This window comes from Clinocottus analis, unplaced genomic scaffold (assembly GCF_023055335.1).
Source record: "Clinocottus analis isolate CAN_PGR_092001 unplaced genomic scaffold, fCliAna1.0.p SCAF_15, whole genome shotgun sequence".
Lineage (NCBI taxonomy): Eukaryota > Metazoa > Chordata > Actinopteri > Perciformes > Cottidae > Clinocottus > Clinocottus analis.
Window position 1 is genome coordinate 17,435,986 of NW_027175876.1, and position 24,853 is coordinate 17,460,838.

General features: G+C 47.1%; 1 protein-coding gene across 1 annotated transcript; it reads right to left on the reverse strand.

The window, feature by feature from the left end:
- Positions 1-12,934: 12,934 nt before the first annotated feature.
- ankef1a (ankyrin repeat and EF-hand domain containing 1a) lies at positions 12,935-24,399 on the reverse strand. Its single transcript, XM_068576462.1, has 12 exons — positions 24,189-24,399; positions 23,530-23,586; positions 23,202-23,405; positions 22,661-22,822; positions 20,117-20,316; positions 19,814-19,963; positions 19,600-19,723; positions 18,524-19,346; positions 17,776-18,002; positions 17,426-17,574; positions 13,782-13,937; positions 12,935-13,432 (listed from the first exon to the last, which is right to left on the reverse strand). The coding sequence occupies exons 3-12, from the start codon at positions 23,389-23,391 to the stop codon at positions 13,253-13,255; spliced, it is 2,361 nt and encodes a 786-aa protein (XP_068432563.1). The 5' UTR covers positions 23,392-23,405; positions 23,530-23,586; positions 24,189-24,399; the 3' UTR covers positions 12,935-13,252.
- Positions 24,400-24,853: the final 454 nt, after the last annotated feature.

The following is a 24,853-nucleotide window of genomic DNA, read 5'->3' on the forward strand; positions in this document are numbered from 1 at the left end:
TGTGTGTGTGTGTGTGTGTGTGTGTGTGTGTGTGTGTGTGTGTGTGTGTGTGTGTGTGTGGGGAGCGAGAGCAGGAGGAGAGACGGTTGGGTGTGGGGGAGGGTGCTGCAGCAGCCGGGCTGTGACTCAGCACTACCATCTCTCTCTCTCTCTCTCTCTCTCTCTCTCTCTCTCTCTCTCTCTCTCTCTCTCTCTCTCTCTCTCTCTCTCTCTCTCTCCTTAGTCATGGTACACACTGAGAGCTGCTGCTCGTCACCACAGCGCCTCTCGTATGATTCGGCTGCCGCGTCGTAATAATTAAGTTTACATGTGTTCATCAGAGCTGAATCATTAATGAAGCATGAACTAAGAATACAATACTTTTATCTTTCTTTATATTTTATTACATTTCATAGGAAATGTTTTACCTTTTTACTTCACTGTATGTATTGAACAGATTTAATGACTTTACAGATACAGATTTTCAACACAAACAATATGATCAGCCTCCAGAATGTGTGTCGCTATTCAATAAACAAGCAACACAGGAAGTCGCTAAAGATACAAGCAGGAACTTCCATGTTGTGTTGTTGTTGTGGTGTCCATCGTTTCACAATGTGAGACTCACAAAGCTCTCGTGTTCCTGCAGAAAAAGGTCTTTGTACATGACAGTGCTACATATGTTATTGTCCTAGTTTAAGTTTAAAAGAATATTAAAGAATAAAAGTGAAATGAAGTGGTGTACTATCTTAAAGTGTTATCTTAAAGTGCTATCTTAAAGTGCTAGCTCAAAGTACTAGCTTAAAGTGCTATCTTAAAGTGCTAGCTTAAAGTACTAGCTTAAAGTGCTATTTTAAAGTGCTAGTTTATAGTGCTAGCTTAAAGTACTATCTTAAAGTGCTATCTTAAAGTACTAGTTTAAAGTACTATCTTAAAGTGCTAGCTTAAAGTGCTATCTTAAAGTGCTATCTTAAATTACTAGCTTAAAGTGCTAGTTTAAAGTGCTAGCTTAAAGTACTAGCTTAAAGTACTATCTTAAACTGCTAGGTTAAAGTACTAGCTTAAAGTGCTATCTTAAAGTACTAGCTTAAAGTGCTGTCTTAAAGTGCTAGCTTAAAGAAAGCACAATATTGAAATTCAAAGAAACACAAGTGTATTCAAATACAGCTGAAACGCGGTTGATCCTGTTTGAGTTGTGAATGTGTTGCTTTGTCTCTTCAGAGGCGCCGAACTGTTAGCGACCGCACAGCAGCGAGAGCATGAAGGGGTCGAGGTCAGGGTCGTAGCGCCCAGGGTTAGGTTTAGGATTAGGTCTGGGTTAGGCTCAGGATTAGGTCAAGGTTAGGCTCAGGGTTAGGTCTGGGTTAGGCTCAGGATTAGGTCAGGGTTAGGTTTAGGATTAGGTCAGGGTTAGGCTCAGGATTAGGTCAGGGTTAGGCTCAGGATTAGGTCTGGGTTAGGCTCAGGATTAGGTCAGGGTTAGGTTTAGGATTAGGTCAGGGTTAGGCTCAGGATTAGGTTAGGCTCAGGGTTAGGCTCAGGATTAGGTCAGGGTGAGGCTCAGGGTTAGGCTCAGGATTAGGTCAGGGTTCGGCTCAGGGTTAGGTTTAGGATTAGGTCAGGGTTAGGCGCAGGATTAGGTCAGGGTTAGGCTCAGGGTTAGGTCAGGGTTAGGCTCAGGGTTAAGTCAGGGTTTGGCTCAGGGTTAGGCTCAGGGTTAGGTCAGGGTTAGGTTTAGGATTAGGTCAGGGTTAGGGTGCGTTCAGGCTCAGGGTTAGGCTCAGGGTTAGGTCAGGGTTAGGTTTAGGATTAGGTCAGGGTTAGGGTGCGTTCAGGCTCAGGGTTAGGCTCAGGGTCAGGTCAGGGTTAGGCTCAGGGTTAGGTCAGGGTTAGGGTGCGTTCAGGCTCAGGGTTAGGTCAGGGTTAGGTCAGGGTTAGGCTCAGGGTTAGGTCAGGGTTAGGGTGCGTTCAGGCTCAGGGTTCGGGGTTGTAGCGCTCATGATCGTCTCGCGCGCTGGGCAGAGCGCTGGAGAACCTGATCAGCGAGGTATTGATAGATGGGGAGCGAGGGATGAAGGTGAGGATAGTTTCAGAGAGAGAATCGATCCGCCGCTCTTCACCTCAGTGGCCTTGTTTCTCCTCGTCTTCTCTTTTCGCCCTTCTGTTTGCACTTTTCTCTCACTTACTTTCTGAACTCTGTTTTCATCCCCCTCTCCTTCTCTTTGTCTCTTTGTCTGCTTCTGCCAGACGTCCCGGTATTTGTGAATCATCAAAAAAGGAGCAGAGTCCACACAAACAGAGCTGCACGTGATGCAACATAAGGTTATGCAAGTTATCCAGTATCCTACGCAGATACCACAGACACACACACACACACACACACACACACACACACATAAAGAGAGAAGGTGGAGAGGAGTCGCGAGCGTGCACTGGCCCAGAATCTAACGTCCCTGCTGGCGAGCTCACAGGAAGTGGAACATTACTGCGACTGAACTGAAAGCGTGCGTCCTCTCAGTCTCCCATATGTGCATAGCAATGTGTGTGTGTGTGTGTGTGTGTGTGTGTGTGTTTGACCAGCTGAGGTTGCCCTGCTGCATGCCTGCAGCTGATCCGCTCTGTACCACGTGAAGACGTTTCTGTCTTCGTCATGGTAACTAGAGAATACATAAAAGGCTGCAGACTTTCCAGCAATGGAAACCATCTCTTGTCATCCTCCTCCGTATGAGGACGCTAGCCGCGCTGGATGCTAGCGGTGCAGCATCAGGCATGGCCGCTCCACCACTGCGGTCCAGCCAGTGGGTGTTTTGGTAAACATTGGCAAGACATTCAGAGAATGAGTCCTGACTTTGGTAATCCTCTGACTTTAAGTGTAGCGCCACCTGCAGGTCATAGTGTCCACGTACAGACGGGCTAAGTGCGTCTCCATATCTACCCAACGGATTGACGCTGAACAGAACGACCAAGTCATGAGAATCAGGAGTCATATTATTATTTCTCTTGACTACTTCTCCCGCTGCTTGAGGGACTTGACTGTCGACCTGCAGAGCAACATTCCCAGCAGCCTCAGCAGTCTGGTTTCCTTTTGCTTCTAATCAGTGATAGTTAGCATGTTAACGCTCTGGACGAAGTAAACATGCTGTGTGCTGGCATTGTCCTGATAAGCATATTAGCCTTTAGCATGACGCCGTGCTCAGGGTGAGCATATTAGCCTATAGCATGACGCTGTGCTCAGGGTGAGCATATTAGCCTTCAGCATGACGCCGTGCTCAGAGTGAGCCTATTAGCCTTTAGTATGACGTTGTGCTCAGGGTGAGCATATTAGCCTTTAGCATGACGCCGTGCTCACAGTGAGCATATAGCCTTTAGCATGACGCCGTGCTCAGAGTGAGCATATTAGCCTTTAGCACGACGCTGTGCTCAGGGTGAGCATATTAGCTTTTAGCATGACACCGTGCTCAGGGTGAGCATATTAGCTTTTAGCATGACGCTGTGCTCAGGGTGAGCATATCAGCCTTTAGCATGACACCGTGCTCAGGGTGAGCATATTAGCCTTTAGCATGACGCCATGCTCAAGGTGAGCATATTAGCCTTTAGCATGATGTTGTGCTCAGGGTGAGCATATTAGCCTTTAGCATGATGTTGTGCTCAGGGTGAGCATATTAGCCTGGAGGGTTTTCTTTAAAGGGAACTGACAACATTGATTAATCTGAAAACTAAAGCTGTCTTCACTTCCTTCAACCTCGTTCCTCTTTTTCCTTTCTTTCCTCCACTTCATCATGACTTTCACCCCCAGGGTGGGGATCAACCCTCCTTTAATCTCACTCTCCTGGCTCCTCATCCTCCTCTTCTTCTGAACTCCCTTTCAACGTCCGCCCATCCCCAATGTGTCAGGCGTTTCCCAGTGCGTGTGTGTGTGTGTGTGTGTGTGTGTGTGTGTGTGTGTGTGTGTGTGTGTGTGTGTGTGTGTGTGTGTGTGGTGGAGGGTCAATCCCTTCTCACTGTCACCATGTTCACATGTATGTGTCTGCTTTAGTAATGGTTTGTGCTCAGCATTCTTCTCACTGTATACTATACAACAGTGTGTGTGTGTGTGTGTTCTCTTTAGATGTGTGTATTGTGTAGTGGGCATGCAAATGTTTCACCTCAGTAGATCGAGAGCGAGATGAGCTCCCAATGTCTTGCACCTGCCTGTTGCTATGGAAACTGGGTATCCTCTGTGCGTCACCTGTGCCCATGTTTGGTCTGTTTCCTGCTCCCTCTCTCTCTCTCTCTCTCTCTCTCTCTCTCTCTCTCTCTCTCTCTCTCTCTCTCTCTCTCTCTCTCTCTCTCTCTCTCTCTCTCTCTCTCTCTCTCTCTCTCTCTCGCCCTGCTGTATTGTCTGTGTCTCTCTCTCTGTGGTCCAAACCACGTAGGCTAAAACGCACACACACACGCACACACACACACACACACACACACACACACACACACACACACACACACACACACACACACACACACACAGTTCCAGAGACACACACCGCAGCCTGTAAGTCTTCTGCTAACCAAGTGGATTCATAGTATTTGTGTAAACTATTCATGGTGTACACACACAGACACACATCATGCTGTACACACACAGACACACATCATGCTGCACACACACAGACACACATCATGCTGTACACACACAGACACACATCATGCTGTACACACACAGACACACATCATGCTGTACACACACACAAGAGGAAGTAGATTGGAAAGTTACGCATCATAAGGAAGACAATGTGACTGTGTGTCTTTAAACAAGAGCAGAGTGTTGGTTAACGGTCCAGTGTGTCTCCATGAGTCAGCGATGGGAAGCAGCGCTGACTCACAGCAGGGGACTGGGAATGAGGGCCCTATGGGGTGGGAATGAGGGCCCTATATGATGGGGATAAGGGCCCTATGGGGTGGGAATGAGGGCCCTATGGGATGGGAATGAGGGCCCTATGTGGTGGTAATGAGGGCCCTATGTGGTGGGAATGAGGGCCATATAGGGTGGGGATGATGGCCCTATGGGGTGGGAATGAGGGCCCTATGGGATGGTAATGAGGGCCCTATGGAGTGGGAATGAGGGCCCTATGTGGTGGGAATGAGGGCCCTATGTGGTGGGAATGAGGGCCCTATGGAGTGAGAATGAGGGCCCTTTGGAGTGGGAATGATGGCCCTATAGGATGTTAATGAGGGCCCTACAGAGTGGTAATAAGGGCCCTATGTGGTGGTAATAAGGGCCCTATGTGGTGGGAATGAGGGCCCTATGTGGTGGGAATGAGGGCCCTATGTGGTGGGAATGAGGGCCCTATGTGGTGGGAATGAGGGCCCTATGTGGTGGGAATGAGGGCCCTATGTGGTGGGAATGAGGGCCCTATGTGGTGGGAATGAGGGCCCTATGTGGTGGGAATGAGGGCCCTATGTGGTGGGAATGAGGGCCCTATGTGGTGGGAATGAGGGCCCTATGAGATGGGGATGAGGAGCATTGTGTCGATGTAATGTGTTCAAACTCTCTCCTTTTGAAAAAAACCCTCTTGTTTTCTGAAACAGTAGCCGTGTGACTCTTAGCTAAGGTTAGCCCACGCTAGCTAACTGGTCACTTTTCTAAAACCTCTTGGTTCTACCACTGCAATCAATATGAAGCACCTGCAGGAAGTGGTGTCACCTGACTTCCTCCTTTGGTCCTCATGATTCAGAATTCAAACGGCCGCTAGAGAGCTTTGCCATTGAAGCATCAGCGAGTGTTGCTTTGGGGGCACGAGCTGCTATCATGCTATCGCGCTACGCACGCCTACTACGCCTTCAAATTGCCTCGCTGACAAACAAAGTAGAAGTTTTGTGCAGTTGCAACCACTCGCTCTCTGGCAGACGCTGATGCGGCCAATCAGGAGGAGTGTAGGTGCTGGCCAGCTCGCCACGTCTGCGCTCAGAGCCAGAGAGTTGTGTTTGCTGGATCAGTTTCAGACAGCGTGGCGCCAGGTATCAGGAAGCAGGAAGAGGAGGATGAGGACAGGAAGAGGCAAGAGTCAAGCACAGGCGGATAGACGAGACTGCAGTGAGAATGACAGAGAGAGAGAGAGAGAGAGAGAGAGAGAGAGAGAGAGAGAGATGGGGTCTATCAAGGTGAGGCAGGAGGGGAGGACAGAAAGCTTCCACTGCAGTGAAGCAAGCCCCCGACCGGCCTGACCCTCCTCCCCTTCCTCCCCTCCTCATCGATTCAGTGGTGCAGCGGCGGCGTAACGAACCTCAACTTCAGGCTCTGCAGTGGGAAAACACCCCTCTCTTTTTTCTCTCCCTCCTCTCACTGCTGCGCTCACTTCTCATGCCGCCGCCCGACAACAACCCACTGCCGCCTCCCACTTTTCACCCCGCACCTATATTTAGGGAATCGCAGATTTTTTTTCAGAAAACATCCCTTCACCATTGATGTACCCATCTATCACACACACACACACACACACACACACACACACACACACACACACACACACACACACACACACCTCTGAAATGACTTGAAATGCAACTGTATTGTGACGCACTGATGTGATAAAACATTCGGCTTAATTTATATCACACACACACACACACAAACATACATACGCACACACACCTACCTACACACACACACACACACACTCACACACATGCATACGCACACACACATTTGCACAACTGCATACGCACACACACACACGCATACACACTTACACAAACACACCTACACACACACACACACACACACACACACACACACACACATATACATGCATACACATACGCACACCTGCACACACACCTGCACAAACACACATATGCACACACACATATGTGCACACACACACACACACACACACGTACACACATGCACACCCTCTCCCTCCTCCCCTTCAGTACTAAATAAACGGACATTCCTCTCCTCCCATAACCCCAGCACCAGCAGAGCTTCCTTACTGCTCAGCTGCTCACCTGCAGGCTGCGAGGGAACAGACCCTCACCTGCAGGCTGCGGGGGAACAGACCCTCACCTGCAGGCTGCGGGGGAACAGACCCTCACCTGCAGGCTGCGAGGAAACAGACCCTCACCTGCAGGCTGAGGGGGAACAGACCCTCACCTGCAGGCTGAGGGGGAACAGACCCTCACCTGCAGGCTGTGAGGGAACAGACCCTCACCTGCAGGCTGAGGGGGAACAGACCCTCACCTGCAGCATCTCTTCACAGGCATGCTTGCACCGACAGGATGGGATGGATGTTCTGGGTGTTGGGTTCAGTGTTTTCTCTTTGGTTGCGTTGCTGCTCCGCCTGCAGCAGCAGCTCTGATGCAGCATGCGGGACGTAACATGTGATGAGCAGAGAGGGAAATAATGACAAACACAATCACAAGTGACAAAAACACAAGTGACAAAAACACAAGCGACAAAAACACAAGTGCATCACAGTGGGGTTGTTTGTTTTTTTGACTTTCTATCAAAATAAAATGGATGCTGTTCTGAAAGTCTCAGGAGATTTGAATATCATGTTTGGAACTACTACTTATCCTGAAAGATACGAGTTGCAGCAGCCATGTGTCTGTGCGTGAGCGGCTTTCTGAAAGCTCTCCTCTCCCCCTGTGCCCGTCTTTTTACAGAACATCCAGATGTATTATTTATAAGCTCATCAGAAAGCCCTGCTGACAATGCCTTATATATAACATCCATATTTTATGACCGTTTCCTGGTTGAAGTTTGATTAGACTGTCCTTCTTGCTCAGGAATCCAACTACTGCTGAGCAATCGGCCACTGAGGAGGCTTAATCAACATGGCGGTGTGTGTGTGTGTGTGTGTGTGTGTGTGTGTGTGTGTGTGTGTGTGTGTGTGCGTGGGTGAGCTGAAGGACTGAGGGAGATGATACTGCAGTATAAAACAGAGCCAAACGCAAAGCTGTGAAACTTTCTCTGCTGCGGGAGCATCTCAACACATTGTCAATAATTCAGAATTGAAGAGCTAAAAATGCACTTTTCAATTAATTACACTAATACTGTAAATTCTATGTAACCAGACATAATGTGCTGCTCTACTTCTGCAGTTTAAGACTGTATTGATCCCTACAGGAAGCCTGTTAATAACCAATGACAGTTAATGAAAAGGAAAGAATGCGTATTGATTTGGCCGATCGGGGGAAGTGCAACAACGCTGACAAGATGTCGATTAAAGAAAAGTTGATATGGTGAACATGTTAGCGTTTACACATCCAGCAGACACAGAGCAACATTAGCACTAATCAGGAGTCGCGTCTATGGCCACCTGAGTCTAACGCTCCTATTAGCTCCTGTTAGCTCCTGTTAGCTCCTATTAGCTCCTGTTAGCTCCTGTTAGCTCCTATTAGCTCCTGTTAGCTCCTGTTTGATTTCTCCACACCTTTGAAGAAAACATCTTCTTCTGAGCTGCTTCATACTCCGGAGCACTGACAAGCTAGCTGCTAGCTGCTAGCTGTGCCGGCAGAGCTGGAGAATTATCCCCATGCTGCAAAATTGGGGGATAATTCCCTTTGGGGTCATGACCCTTCACATCACTGCTACATGTAAACATTGTAATGGTTATATATATAACTGCATTATATATATATATTCTCAAAAAAGGTATTTTAATTGAGAAGCCGACAGAAGGTTGTGCTCTCTGCGTTCAGAGGATATATCAGGAAGTCAAAGTGATGGAGGAGTGAGCTAAAGGCTAAAGCTAAAGCTACAGATCACAGAGTAAGAGTGAAGCAGCACATCACGCCATGACATGAAGGAGCAACAGTGTTCCTGTGAAGACGTTGCTCTTTATTCACTGTTAAGATGTGGAGACATCCAGTGTACCTTCTCTAGCTAGCTTAGCATAGACGTGCTAATGCTAGTTCATGATGTGCTAACACGCTCTGGAGGCGTTAGCTCCACAGGGTTTCATGTAGAAACACCACAGTTACCACTTCTTCCCCGGCCAGTACTTCTACATTTAGACTGAAATGAATACTCCGTTGTGTTCACAGAGAGAAGCTTCACATCCAGGTCGTCAAAACCATTCTGACAACCTGCCACGAAGCTGAAGATGGTTTCTGTAACGCTGAGCCTTTCTGGACTTCAACACACACACGGACTAATGTTAACGTTATTCATAGCAACTGTTCTCCCTGAAGACTAAACCCGTTTTACAACCTGTGAGCATCAGTCATGGAGAAGTACAGCGTGTTCATCATGCTGACAGTCGTGTTTCCCTCTAAGCTTCACTGCTTCGTGGGTTTGAGTCCTATCTACCAAACATTTATTTGGTAGAGATAAACAGAAAGTAATCTTTGCATTTTCTCATTCCACTTTAAGGAAGAGCTGCAGCAGCTGCAATGGCTCCTGCCAGATATTTATTCTGTTTTTTTGTCTCTTTTTTTTCCTTCTGCTTACCACCCCTTGCATTGGTCTCACTATGAAATTAAAATCAATATCCTCATAATAAAAGGCCCAGGCCCGCAGCAGATTGGAATCCATAGCTTGAAAAGCCGAGGAGATCTATGACACCGCCACGGCTGCACTAATGAATGATGAATCACTGCAACACACACACACACACACACACACACACACACACACACACACACACACACACACACACCGGCTCACTCAGTCAACCTGCGCAGGTACCTAACTTCCACAACAGCATCCAGTACACACACACACACACACACACACACACAGTCATCGGGGCTGGTGTGAAACATGACTCCCTCATCAATAATGGATGAGAAGCAGGATTATCGTTCCTCCAGATGCAGCGGCTCCTCCCCTGCTGCAGTGTTTACAGCTGTCGGCTCTTTGAGGAAACAGAGACTCCATCGCAGCATGAAATTACAGGAAATGGTTTTTATCTTTAAACCTAGAAGACAGTTAACTTGTAAATGATGGACATGTGCTGTAGTGGTATCATTCATTTCATGTAACTCAGAGAAGAAAGGCTGACGACCGAGTATCCACTTATACCACTAAAACAGGAATTTACATTATTGATGTTCCCGCGTTGTGTGCTATGTAAGGTCTGCGTGCCGTGTCCGTCTATAATAGAGCTGGAGATGGTGATTGATTCATTAGTAAGTACACTTAGTGGCAGCTTTATTAGGACCGTCTGAGCACTCAGACATTCATTCTATCAGTGATGTGTTGTGAGGACTGAGAGCTCCTCCTTTCACCATCGGATCAATAGGTAGCAGGCAGCAGTGGTGTCGAGCTGCACTGCATTACGTTCAGAGGTGTTTCTGTTTCTATAAAGGGATAGTGTTACAAAATATTGAATAATAAATATAACATCAAAAGGGCCGGGCGATACTGTATCTTCTTCACTGGAACTGTATCGTCACAGATCTCCACTGGAGGAATCTTCTTTCCATGACACTTCTGACATTCAAGCGCTCACAGAGGATGAGTCGTGTTGTTGAGTCTTTCAAACCTATATTGATGTCTGCGCTTTGAGTCTTATGGTGCCATTACATCGTCTGTCCGGCTAATATCTTCACCACGCCAAAGATATGCAGATTGATAAATAGCACCGCAGGTCACTGACATTACTATATATAAAGCAGTGACATCACTGACACAGACATTACTATATATAAAGCAGTGACATCACTGACACAGACATTAATATGTATACTGTTACTGCCAGGACATCAGCATGTCTGCACACTGTGATGCACTATGCATGTGTGATGAAGAACATCCTATAATGTCATACGCACACAGTGGAAATGTACTGAGGAAGTGTGTGTGTGTGTGTGTGTGTGTGTGTGTGTGTGTGTGTGTGTGTGTGTTGTTTTGGGAAGTGGAGGCTTGGAGTGCTGAGTAAGCGGTGCAGGACCAGACCTGAGAGACTGCAGTGCTGCTGGCAGCAACACACACTGATCTGAGGAACAAAAACACAATTTGGACCCGCGCGCGCACACACACACACACACACACACACACACACACACACACACACACACACACACACACACACACACACACACACTAAAAGCATGTATGTACGCTCAACATTTCAAGCGCTCACACACTCGCACAGACACAGAGAACAAGCACTGCAACGTCATGAGGGAACAGAGAAGCCCCGGTAATGGAGAAAAACTCCATACGTGCAAATGCACGCACACACACACACACACACACACACACAGACAGACACACACACACACACACACACACACACACACACAGTAAAACAGATATAGGCCTCTGTTATAAAATTCACAGACTCACGTACAGTATATCTGTATGTTCTTTTTAAATAGACGTGTGCACGCACACTGCGGTGTGTGTCTGGCGTGTGAGCCGGGGCCTCACACGCCAGACACACGGCTCACACACACACACACACACACACACACACACACACACACACACACACACTGCGTCATGGCCAGCAATCACACGCCAGCAGCCTTGTTTACTCCCTCTAACCTGTGTGCCACATATTGTGCTAGAAAAGCCCTCGTCTTCTCCTCCTCCGCCCTCGCCCCCGTCTTCTGAGTCACCCTCTCTCTCTCTCTCCCTCTCTCTCTCTCTCTCCATATCCCTCGCCCTTCTCTCCTCGTTTCCTTCCTCTTCCCCTTGCTGTCGCTGCTCTCCTCCCATCGTCTCTCTCCCGCCTCGTCGTGAATTACATTGCTGAGTTTCCAAGGATGTTTTCTCTCCCTCCGTCTGTGTCTATCATCACACATGTGCCTCCTCTCTCTCTCTTTCTCTCTCCTCTCTCTCTCTATCCCTCCTTTCCTCTCTCCTCCTTCTGCCTCCTTTCTCTCTCTGCTCTCCTTTCCTCTCTCCTCATGCCTCCTCCCCTCACATCCCTGTCATCCCCGGTGTTGTGACGACGTATATTTAAACGATCCAGGCCCTGTTGTTGCATATTTATTCATATAACTGCGTCTCCATGGACCTTGAGGACACTGTAATCTAATATTATCTGCTGGTAGCGTTGGTGTGGGAGTGTGTGATGTCAATGTGACATTTACCAGGAAAGCATGTCTGTTTTCCCGGTTGATGCCTGCTGTGGACATCCAACAACTAAAAGCACAGTTGGGCTCCATGAAGGCATCTGAAGCCTCGTGACCCATCAAGGCGAAGATACCACCCGGCAGGACGAGACCGTCTCGTAATGACCTCGAACACGTGGAATGCCGGCTCTCTTTTCAGAGTGGCTAACGTCAGGCGAGTACACACTGCCGGCTGCCATTTTGATGCCTTTCTGTGCTAGAAAACACCAGAGCTCCCTCCCAAGTTTCTCTTCCGAGCTTCACAAACATCCAAACCGGCTGCCATGCTAAAATGACCAAACAGCGCTCCTCAGTGGTTTCATCGTGGAACTGCGTCCGTGGCTGGCGGGCAGTCCTTTCCGCCGGCATCTTGATGTTTTTTTTTGTGGAAGGAGGAAAACAGAGTGAGCCGGGCGGGCGCGTGGCTGCAAGCAGAGCGCAGCATGCCCTTCTTGTTGTGTGACTGCACACAACATCTAGAGAACGCTCCAGTCAGGAAAATGAAGACCCGGCTCTGCTCCTCTGCCCGAGCCCTCAGAGCCAGGGGAGGATTTCACCCCCACGTCCTGACTCAGTACGTCCTCACAGCAGGGTGCCGCCCGCGGTCACAGCCTGCAACACCCAGACGAGCCTCATAGCACGTCCATCTCACTGGGCCCAGGAGCTGCTGGTGGAAGTGTTATGTAACTACGGTCTCACTTCAGCTGCCCGATGGGGCCCCAATGGGGCCTTTATCAGGCCCCCATCAGGCCCCATCAGGCCCCCCATCATGTAGCCCACCACCCATAAGTTTTCCTGTGGATGGAAGTGACGCTGGACAAGATCTGCAGTCCTTGTTCTGTACTAAAAAAACAAACAAAAATATTCCAAAATATACAAGAAACAAATGAGGCTTTGGTAGTCTAAGTTAGTCTCTTTCGTTCATAGTTTCCCTTTAATGGCCGTTTGGCAATATACAAACAGTACCTGCTGAGCATTATGGGTAAACTGTACAGTACTGGAAGGTGTGTACCTTTGAAATATCTTTATTTAGAGGTTAAGTGTTCACATTCACATTATTTGCATGAATTGTATTTGGGTAATTGTTCATAAAAACAAATTAGTGTGCTGAGATTTGACGTGCACTGTCCTCACAGTGTCTGTATTGACATGGCTCTGACACTGAAGACGTTCATGATGTCCCACTGATGAATACCATGATGACCAGATGAACGCGCTGTAACTGTTACCGGTTCTCTTGCAGTTGGGTCGAGCCTGTGCTCTTTACTGACTGCAGCGCTTTCCTCTGCACGCTCTGGCTGAACGGCATCATGAAGTCCTCAAAGTCCAACTCCAGAGACGCGAGCTCCTTCCGCCTCTCTATCTTTGACATCAGCTGGCTGCTGCTGGGCGGCTGCCCCCAAACCTGACGGGTCAGACAGGAGGAAGGCATGAAAAGATGAAGACGGACACAACCGTGTGCACTACTCAGTTACTGGTGTCCAGCACTAACCACCATTATAAAAGCGCCTGAACTGGGAATCAGAAATGTCACATCGGCAGCAGTATGTCTTTGAAAATAGGAAGCAGAAATTAAAACATTGTGTAATATACGTCTACATATTTGCCTCCTTTCTTTCACCCTAATCAACGGCAAAACATCTGCGACGCTGAACTGAAAATGTGTCCATCGATCCGGTTATGGGATGATTTTCGTGGCGTGTTCGCCCTTGTGTTCATCAAGCGGATGCTGCAGTGTCGGTAGTGATCCTTACCGCTTTTGGCACAAAGGTGATATCCACAGTGTTGGTTTTCCCCGCCATGATCCGGGCGTGTTGCAGGATGACGCTCCTGGAATCCCTCGGGGGAGGAGTCTTCCCCGCTGTTGCACTGGATGTGTCTGCCGGCGCCGAAGGGTCGGCACCAGCGTCCTGCAGGGGACGCCAACATTGTTCAGACTCTGTGCAGATGCTACAAATGAAAAAGGTCTTCAAGTGTCAGAAATGTCAGCTGTTTGTCAGAAAATGCATCCAGATATTTAGTTTTTACTTCAAACAGATCAAAACTAGTTGGGACCGCTTTCATTCTCCAAAATAGCGAACTACAAAGATAAAATGTAAAAACCCTTAACACACACAAACACATGCTACAGAAATCTGCAATAGTTACTACTTTCCTGTCCGGGGATGCTGCACATGCAGATGTTTACATGCAGATGTTTACATGCAGATGTCTACATGCAGATGTCTACATGCAGATGTTTACATGCAGATGTCTACATGCAGATGTCTACATGCAGATGTCTACATGCAGATGTCTACATGCAGATGTCTACATGCAGATGTCTACATGCAGATGTCTACATGCAGATGTTTACATGCAGATGTTTACATGCAGATGTCTACATGCAGATGTCTACATGCAGATGTCTACATGCAGATGTCTACATGCAGATGTTTACATGCAGATGTTTACATGCAGATGTCTACATGCAGATGTCTACATGCAGATGTTTACATGCAGATGTTTACATGCAGATGTCTACATGCGTACGCTGCTGTCGCTCTCTGAGAGCTGAAGGTCCTGCGTCTCTTCAGATTGTGTTTCCTTGCTCTCCTCGCAGGAACACACAACCAGCAGGCGTGGACACTCAGACGTGTGGTTCTGCTGCGATGCATGAAGGTAGATTTGTGTCTTTGTTACGCGAGCAAATTTCTTGTTTGTAAGTAAATGATCTGACTGCAAATCCCAAATCTTTGCTCTCAATTTAAAAAAAATCTGTGCTCTCAAAAATGCTCTAAAATAAAAAGCAGGTTTTTTTTTTTTTAGAGCAAAGATTTTTTCTTTAGAGCAAATATTTTTGATTTGCAGTCAGATCATTTACTTACAAACAAGACATTTGCTTGCGTAATAAAGGCACAAATCTAACTTCATACTATGGCACATCACTAAACCGATGCTTAGTCAGTCCAAGAAGTGCAGGTTTCATACATCGGCGTTCACACAGCGCTCTGTCTTTCCCTCCTATGACTCTGTGAATATTAACCAGTCATTTGGCTACTGTCTGGACATTTTAAACCTTTAAACCTCAAGATATGTGAATGAAAAGTGTCATGCAGTATAGATGTATTTTTACTTTAGTCATACCGCCTGGTCTAGAACGGGGTTTGAATGTCTTCACACTGGGGTCCCTAAAGCCTCAGGGAGTTGCATCCATTGGGTCTGACTTGAAAGCTCGTGGATACAATGAGCCCAGTGGTGTTCATGTGTGATGACACTTCACAGCCGCCCACTAGAGACGAGACGTTAAGATTCCTCGACGTTGCATAACTTTTACAGTCGGTCATGTTTATGAAAGCTCGTTAAAAAAACATTAAGAATTATGACCCTATTTCACATTTACAGGACCTTATTTCTTTTCATCTGAGTGGCTTTGCAAAGCCATATGTGAGTGTTACCCTGCAGCAAAAAGCCTTCAGTTTGACTTGTACAGCTGTCGGTTGCTCATAAGATCCATTGGATGGAAGTTGATTAGTTTGATTAGTTTCTTGTTGCAGTGAGTAAATGTCTGCAGTTCTATGTTTGTCCTTGCTTGCAGGAGCAGACACAGAACGTGGGCTGTATCGCGGCTGTGCTTTCCTTGGCTACGCTCCGTGCGTCGACCGCTCCATAATATTGTACCCTAGATGCTATGCTTGTGTTACGCATCACCTGCTGATGACATAATCAATACCTTTTAGATTCCAGCCTGATTCCTGATGAGGAAATCTAAACTGAAGTGCCTGCATGTTCCATGTGAAACGTAACACATCTGGTCTGGTTTGCTTACAAGTGGCGGCCTCAGTGCTCAGATGTGGTTACAGGTTTAGGTTTCTCATGCTGAAGGAAGACGCTGGATACATGGAAGGAAGCGAGCGTGGGGGATTACCTTTCCTTTGGCTTTGTTGTGGCAAGCAGCCACACAGACCACAACAAGGGGAACAAAGCAGCGACTGATCCTTCTAGTGGTCGGTCTCAGTCCACCTCTTCACCAGCAAAGAGCAGAAAGACTAATGAGGGCCGACGCTATCGGAGCATCAAAGTCAGGTTAGCGGGTTGGGGACAGCGGCTAACTGAAAGAGGTTGAAAACTGAAGGAAGCTCCAACAGGGCTCTCTGGCTCATGATGTCAGAGAAAAAGCTTTATTTTAGGGCTGGATTTGAAAAAAAAATGAACAGGTACTGTTCAGTAGTAAGGGTCCCTGTGAGGGACAAACCACCCCTCCTTTGGTCCATGTTCAGTAGTAAGGGTCCCTGTGAGGGACAAACCACTCCTTCTTTGGTCCATGTTCAGTAGTAAGGGTCCCTGTGAGGGACAAACCACTCCTTCTTTGGTCCATGTTCAGTAGTAAGGGTCCCTGTGAGGGACAAACCACTCCTTCTTTGGTCCATGTTCAGTAGTAAGGGTCCCTGTGAGGGACAAACCACTCCTTCTTTGGTCCATGTTCAGTAGTAAGGGTCCCTGTGAGGGACAAACCACTCCTTCTTTGGTCCATGTTCAGTAGTAAGGGTCCCTGTGAGGGACAAACCACTCCTTCTTTGGTCCATGTTCAGTAGTAAGGGTCCCTGTGAGGGACAAACCACTCCTTCTTTGGTCCATGTTCAGTAGTAAGGGTCCCTGTGAGGGACAAACCACTCCTTCTTTGGTCCATGTTCAGTAGTAAGGGTCCCTGTGAGGGACAAACCACTCCTTCTTTGGTCCATGTTCAGTCTGTTTCTTACCTTAAAGATGTTAGACCAGCAGTTGATTCACTTTATACAAAAGCAATAAGTGCTTTTCATGTTTTCAGTTCAGTTTTTCTTCCTCTGTGAGAAAAGTGCAGTCTGTGTTGTCTTGAACAAGTGCACTGAACATCTGGTTGAATGAGGTGGAGATGTGGAGAACAGCTGAGCTTACAACGCGAGCCTGCCGGTAGACTGACCGCCTGTGAGCGCTTTGTGATGTGATCGACTAGCGGCAGCACTGCTGCTCATTGGGAACAGAAACTACAGAACAATACCTGCTTTCACGTCAGACTCAAGTCGGCGGAAGCGCACATGCACCTACATAAATCACCTTCAAAGTAGAAGCAAAAAAAATAAAATGCAGTTAACGCATGAAGAAATGATTAACGCTGTTAATCGATTGAAAAGTTAACGCGATGTTAACTTATATCTGAATGAGCCTGAATGGAGTCATTCCCATAGTGAAACACCAAGTTAGAAAAAAAGAACCAGGGTTACGTTAAGTAACCCAAAGTGTCGTGCACAGTGGACAGAGGATAAAGAACAGGGTGAAATTTATATTTCTTACATACGGGAAACAGGAAAGGTTTGAAGCCACAAGATTTGAACGTGTTGGGAGCGGACTGGTAGAAAGATTTTAATGGTCACTTGGGTACCTTAGCAGGTTTAGGCTTTTGAGCTTTGCTCCCCTTTCCCTTTCCCTTTCCCTTCTCCTTTGCTTTGGGCAGAGAGTCCATCTTCTCTTGGACCAAGTCAATTACCCTGGTGTCTGCGAAAGCTATGGCGATGTCGAGGCAGTTTTGTTCTGAAGGGACAAAAGATCACAAAAGAGGACGAGTCACAGTTTGAACCAGTGTGCCCTGTAAACCAAATCTAATGGCTCCTAGTGCCTCTGTTGCTGTTTCAAAATGTAATGCAATCCAATTTAGTTATATGTCCCCCGTATTTTAATACGTCGGATGAAATGTATTTTAAAATACATTCCTATGTATTTTAAAAGTCAAACCTTTCTTGTTCTCTGCAGTGACATTGGCGCCGGCCTGGATGAGGAAGTCCACGCAGGAGGGTCGAGCGCTCTCGATGGCCCTCATGAGCGGCGTGCCTCCACTGAGGGCCCGGGCGTCCACGGTGGCCCCGGCATCCACCAGGAGTTCAACAAGCTCCACGTGGCCGGCGTGAGCGGCGTGGTGGAGGGCCGTCCAGAAGAACTGGTCGCACACATTCACATCCGCCCTGTTGGGGAAGAGGCGCGTTATCGCGTGGTTAGAGAGCGGCGCCCGGCCGCTCACCGACAGCACTGCAGATCTCAGTGCTGCTCCCTGATTCTATTTCAAATATTAGATTCACAAGTCATCTTAACACATCTTGACCTCTGCTCGGACCATTTAATGAAAATGTTTTGAATCACTGCTCGTTAGCGTAACCAGCAGGTTAAAATGTAGGTGTAATTGATCAAATCCACGGCCCAACGAAATGGAACAGGGCCATAATTTATGCTTTTAATTACAGCTGTTGCAATGGCTCTGGTGAAGCAGCCCCACTGTGTTTGTCACTGAGGCTACCGCCACAGTTATCGTTTACAAAAACTTAAATGAAATACATCTATTAATGAGGACATCTTGCACTGCTTTGTTCGGCTGCACGGTAAACGGATGGGACCGTGCCAATCCCAAACGCAACAAAGAAGCCTATCTGCATCGCTTAGTGGGGACCGCTTTGCTTCTCGTCTACAAGCTAAGCGTGATCTTTCTCACCCCTGACGGAGGAGGAACTCAGCCACCTCGTAGTTGCCACTGGAGCAGGCCACCATGAGCGGGGTCTTGTAGAACACGTCCTGGACATCCACGGGAACCTCCTGATTGAGAGCGAGTTCCAGAGACTCCATGTCCCCAGTTTTCACAGAGTAGTTGATGTTGACGTAGACGTCCTCCGGCTTTTCTATGTACCACGCGGAGTCATTTACGATGGGATGTTCTGGCGGGTGGTCGCGGTCGAATCGATGGACGTCTGTGCAGTCGTAGTACGTCTTGATCATGAACTGGGGCGGGCCTCCGTCCGGTCGCCGGGGCATGAGCTCCGGCGGGACGGTGCAGATGGGCACGGGGAGGACAAATTTACCCTTCTTCTTGCCTCCTTTCCCTTTTTTTTCTCCCTTTTTCTTTTTTGGCATGTAAGAGGACAGAAGGAATGGTTTCTTGACGTACTTGACACCTTTGATGAAATCATTAATGTTGAGGCAGCCCTGCCCTGTCTTGTCGTGGGCTGCGATGACCGTGTTGAGCCGGTCAAGCTCAATCGGAGCTTCGAGGTATTCCAACACCGAGGTGAACATATCGGTACTAACTGTGTCCGATTCGTCCCCAAAGGCTTTCCGTAAATCAGCCTCGTACTCGTGAGACCAGTCGTGGAGGACCAGAGCCCACAGATCTGATGTGGGACCCGCTTTGGTGGAGTGTTTGCTTTTCCCCTGTTTGCGCTCTGCTTTCCTCAGCTCCTTGCTTGCTGCTTTGTGACCACCCTCTTTGGCAATCAGACGTGGCAGCAAACCTTCATGGTTCTTCAGTTTGGGGTTACAACCTGAACATACAACAAAATGGTCAGACCTCAGTCAATTGTGTTTGCAGCTGTATATTCTACGACTTTCTCTTTTTCTTTATACCTAATGAGGAAGGGCATTTTTAAGCTTATAGAGCATACGACTACAAAAATAAAGACCCTGCATTGACGATGTGACAGCCACTCGGGATAGTTAGCACAGAGCTAATGTGGTCTTAATCTGAAAAAGAGATGAAATTCAACGCAGGATTATCATTAGACTTTCTCACGTCACCTCTCTGTGCCAGGAACTTGCAGCAGTTGGCCATGCCCGTGGCGGCGGCGTAGTGTAGGGCTGTGCATTCCTCGAGGTTGACCACACTCATGTCTGCTGCGTATGCGGACAGCGCCTGAATCACCTGGAAGAAACACAAGCCCACCCTGCAACGCATCAGCAACAGAATCCTGATTATAAAACATAAGTCACATGGGATGGGCGCATACTCCACCTCGAAGAAGCCGCCCATGGCCGCATAGTGCACTGCTGTATTGCGTTTTAGATCCAGGGCGTTGGGATTTCCCCCTTTCTTGAGGATGGCTTTAACGAGCTGCAGGGAGCCCGCCTTGGTGGCCTCCATCAACGACGTGACGCTGGTTTTCTGGCGAGAAAGAGGGGCGAGGACTTACAGAAACAGCACTTAGAAGCATCTCAGCTCAGAATATATGTTGTGTGCTCGGATCCCACAGAGTCCATTGCCATTGCCGCAGTTCCCATAATGCCTCTGTTTAAGTCCCCATCACATTTTGGTCACCTGATTTGTTGCGTTGGGGTCTGCCCCCGCACACAGCGTGATGAGACACATGGGGCCGCACTCCGCGGCTTTTCCACACATCAGCTGGAAGACATGAATCCCCTCAGCTGACACATTGTTGAAGTCCGCCTGGCCTTTTAGCGCCACCTGCAGGCAGCGGGTGTGACGCCTGGTGGGGTAGATGCAGTAGAATAGCACGCCTAAAGAGAAGAGGGACAGCACAAAAGAAGAAATGTCAATGTCAACATAAACAAAACGATTTGGGCAGAGGTGTCCTCGGAGGCGAATAGCCACATAACCACACAACCTTTGTCGTTGGCATAAACTGTATAAAGAAGTGTTGTCGCCAGGTTGTTTTTCTGCAACGTCATGGAGCGACATCGTATACGGCTCTGGTAACGACAGCAACCTGTCAATCACAGTGAACCCGCACAGAAAAATACTGTACTTTGAAGTCTGTTTGACTCTAAATGAGCATAATGTACTAAATGAACATCATGCTGTATTGAAGAAGACTGGAAACTAGAGATTGAGACATAAACTCATGTTTACGATGTTTACTGAGGGTATACATCAAGAGAGAAGTAGAGTCACTTATATAGACTTCTATACAACCAGAGGAGTCGCCCCTGGTGGTCAGGAGAGAGAATGCAGCTTTAACACATGAAGCATAGACTTCTATACAACCGGAGGAGTCGCCCCCTGGTGGTCAGGAGAGAGAATGCAGGTTTAACACATGAAGCATAGACTTCTATATATGTATACTTCTAATGTCATGCTGAGCGTTAGAATAATGCTTGAAGACGCTTCTGCATTTGCTTCACTCGACTGAACCAGAGGTCAATCCTCTATGTCTCTTCCATTGTTTACTGTCCATCACTAATATAACTATAAACTGTCCAATAAAGACCAAAATGCCCCATTAAATACAAAAAAAATGGCAGTGAATTATGGTAAAATGTATATTTTTGGTCAGATTAGAGCAGTCCATGTAAAGATGTAAGAAATGTTTACAGTGTACATTGGAGAAATAGCTTGTTAGCTTATAGGCGTTACTAGTAAACACATCCATGTCTTAACGTTGTCAATAAGTCTTTATGTGTTTATAGGCCAACAAATCCATAACTGTACATGCAGGTGCGCTGCCTAACTGGTACGTCAGTCACTGAACTGTGGAAGCAGCCCACCCAGCGCTCGATAACACTGAGGATACGACTTAGCCAAGGCTTGGCTGTGAGCACTGAGACTGGGCCAAGCCAGACCAGATAGAGTGCAGGGCGATATCGGGTTCCTCAGCATGTTTCATAGGTGGGGCGCACAATTAGAGGTTGATCTGTAATTAGACAGACCCACGCGGCCTGACAGACACACGCACACGTCCATGCACACACATACGGGTGCCACATACATTATACAAAAGCTTGAGTTTCTGCACACATTGCACATGCGCACAAACCTTTCTTCTCACTGTAACTCAAGCCCTCCCTCTCTCCTTCTCTTGTTCGCTCACTCTCAAAAAGTAGGCCGTTAGCAGTAACCGATGCCCCGGACACACTGTAATTGGGATCGTTATCACAACTGGTTTAACACGGTCCCAGAGAAGAACTTTGGGCCCGCTGACTGGAGTTGTCAGCAATACAGCCTCTTCATCAATAGCTAAACAGACGCACCGTGCAGTTCATGAGTTGAGACGAGGCGAGGCATTCACAGCGAACCTGCTGGACTAACTTGAGATGGAAAACACCTCGATTAAAGAAATCCACACTTCAAGCTCAGATGAGAATACATAAGCGGAAGAGATGCTGTTCCGTTACGTCACCATGATGAAACACAACTAACTTGTTGACATTATAAGTCAGATGTTTTGTTTATTTTATCTGTTTTTGTTTTTGCTAGAGTTTAAAACAAAGTCGAGGATTGCCTTCCCAAATGAAAGCGAGAACACTGTAAATATGTGTTAATGTGACCAATATTAACATTCTGCTCACCCATCACTGCCTGCCATTATGAATCTAAATGTTATGTATTCAGTCATATTTCACTTATCACACTTTGGAGCTTTCAACAGAACTGACACACGCATCCATTTTTCATAAATAAAACAAAACGACTGACTTTGTGTCACTGCATCAGTAAACTAGCTGACATCCACAGAACATATTTGTCTTTACCTGATGAAGAGGATATTCAAACAGAACTAGTCACTGGCAATATACTTTGTTTGTATTACTATGTTTTTATGTTCTTGAGCATATTCAGATATAAAAATAACTAGCTTTGTAAATATCCTATTTTGTTATTGTAATGTAATCTAACCTTCATGCTCTGAGGGCCGAGTGGTTGAGAATAGATCACTGATTCTTGTTTTGATTATAAACAAAAAAAATACTTATTTATATTATATTTAATTTCTGCCAATAAATCCCCAGAAGTGCTACACATTGTTGCTTTAAATTTTCATATATGTACTATGCTCTTCCCAGGTTTTGCACATGTGCACACGCTATATGGTGATATGGCAACGCCTGGCCTGCTACAGCTCACCTTTGCCCTCCGTGTCTTTGAGTGTCAGGTCAGCGTTGCTCTCAACCAGCAGTGACAATATGATATAATTGCCCAACTCAGCAGCTAACATGGCCGGGGTGTGGCCCTTCTTGTTCTGGATGTTGGGGTGAGCGCCCAGGGAGAGAAGGAAGCTGACCAATTCTGTAAGGAGTCAGGAGGAGGACAGAAACAGTCAGGACAATGAGGGGCTTGCAGTACATTCTATGAACTGCTTGATTCCTCTTACAATGGAATTGAACAGTAGTCTTGTGCACACGCACTCTTATAAATCCTGGTCATTAGTAAATCTGCTGTGCAGCAAAAATACCACATTCACATTTAATTTAATTGAAGTAAACTGAATATGTGCTGTATTATATAGGGATGTAGACATTCTGGGTAGTTAAAGCCATAGCTTTCAAATGTTAGCCACTACTAAATGTGATTTCATTTGGAAAAGGATCTAGTTGGTCCAGCAGGTGAGCAGCATGTCCTCATCACAGTGTGTATAGTCTGACGGAGAGAAGAAGAGGCCCATCACCCTGATTGTTGGCGGACACTGCCTTGTGCAGCACCCCTGTGCCGTGCTTCGGCTCCGTGAGGTTGATGAGGTTTTCCACCCCGAGGTTCACCATCTTCTCTATGTGCTCCTTGTCCACTTCATGAACTAACTGCAGCAGGCGGTAGATCTGAAGGACCTGCAGGCGGCCCTCTGCTACTCTGCCACTCATCCTGGGGTCGGGGGCTGGTTTAAGAGAGATATATGGAACCAGTTATTCTGTTTAGTCATTACACCTGTGTTCACCCTGGAGTGCGGGGCACAATGGCTGCTGGGAAAAATGCATATTGTGTGGCTTTATTTGTATTACCTCTGTAGGTTTATTCAGGAGTGAGTAGTTTTTAAATCCCTCAATGATGCGCCGTCACTGCAGAGCACACGTGTTGTAGTTAGGTTGCTAAACAGCAGCGCTTTGTTTCATAAAAGCTAGTTTATTCTTCTTAACGTTCCTTATACTCCACTTCTAACAACTGTAGTTGAGTAGCCGAGCCGAGTCACCTTACAGGGCAACGGGGCTCTCAAGAGTCACGCATTGAGCGTGACTGTCACGCATTTCGGTCTTAAATCACGCCCTCCCGCCACACATCGTAAAAAACTCCAGGCTCTTTAATGTGCCGCAGCGCGCAGACATGACCTGGTCGCGCGCTGCCCCCCCCCCCCCCCCCCCCCTCCCTTTCAAGGAGACACTCGTCAGCCAATCAAAAAAAGAAAGAAATGGGCTACAGCCAATCAGAAAAACGTATCTTTTGTCTGTGTTGTATCCGGGTAAGATGTAATGACAGGCGGGGCCCTGGTGGTATTAAACACACAAACTCAGCCGAACACAATGTAAACTAAGCTAAAGGAAGCGTTTCACGCCGCTGTGGACTATTGAACCCTCGCATCGGTCCCTTTAAGCTAACCTCAGTCACAGTTAAACGGTCCCTTTAAGCTAACCTCAGTCACAGGTAAACGGTCCTTTAAGCTAACCTCTGTCACAGGTAAACGGACGTTAGTTTGCCACCTCGCGTCCTTCACGGTTAAAACAAACGGTCCTCTGTCGCTCGCGGAACCCACGCGCGTCACGCGTCTGCCGAGTTTTCCTCCACGGAGTCCAGACTTTATTTCCAAGCACAACCATTCACTTCATGAGCGCCGGACACAAGAAACAAACTCAGCTCCATGGCAACGGCACGCGGGGAAAAAGTACGTTTTACGTGATGTGTGATGCTGCCTTCACGTGCCGGAGATGAGCTCGGTGAGAGCAGAGCGCGTGACTGCGGACAGCAAATGTGTACGCTTGGCCGACTGTAACACATATAATTATTTGTTAAACTAAACAACAAAAACACATTTCAACAAGTAAACTCATTACAATTTAAAGATTATAAGCCAGCTTTACTTAAATTGTCAGAACTTTGCTCCCTGAACGTCACATTTCAGCAACATCCGCGTAACTGTTGGGGACACACGTGTTGTTTCTGGCAGCATGCTGTGTCTCTATGTTTTACATATGCAAAGTGTTGTGTCTCTATGTGTTTTACATAAGCAAAGTGTTGTGTCTCTATGTGTTTTACTTATGCAAAGTGTTGTGTCTCTATGTGTTTTACATAAGCAAAGTGTTGTGTCTCTATGTGTTTTACATAAGCAAAGTG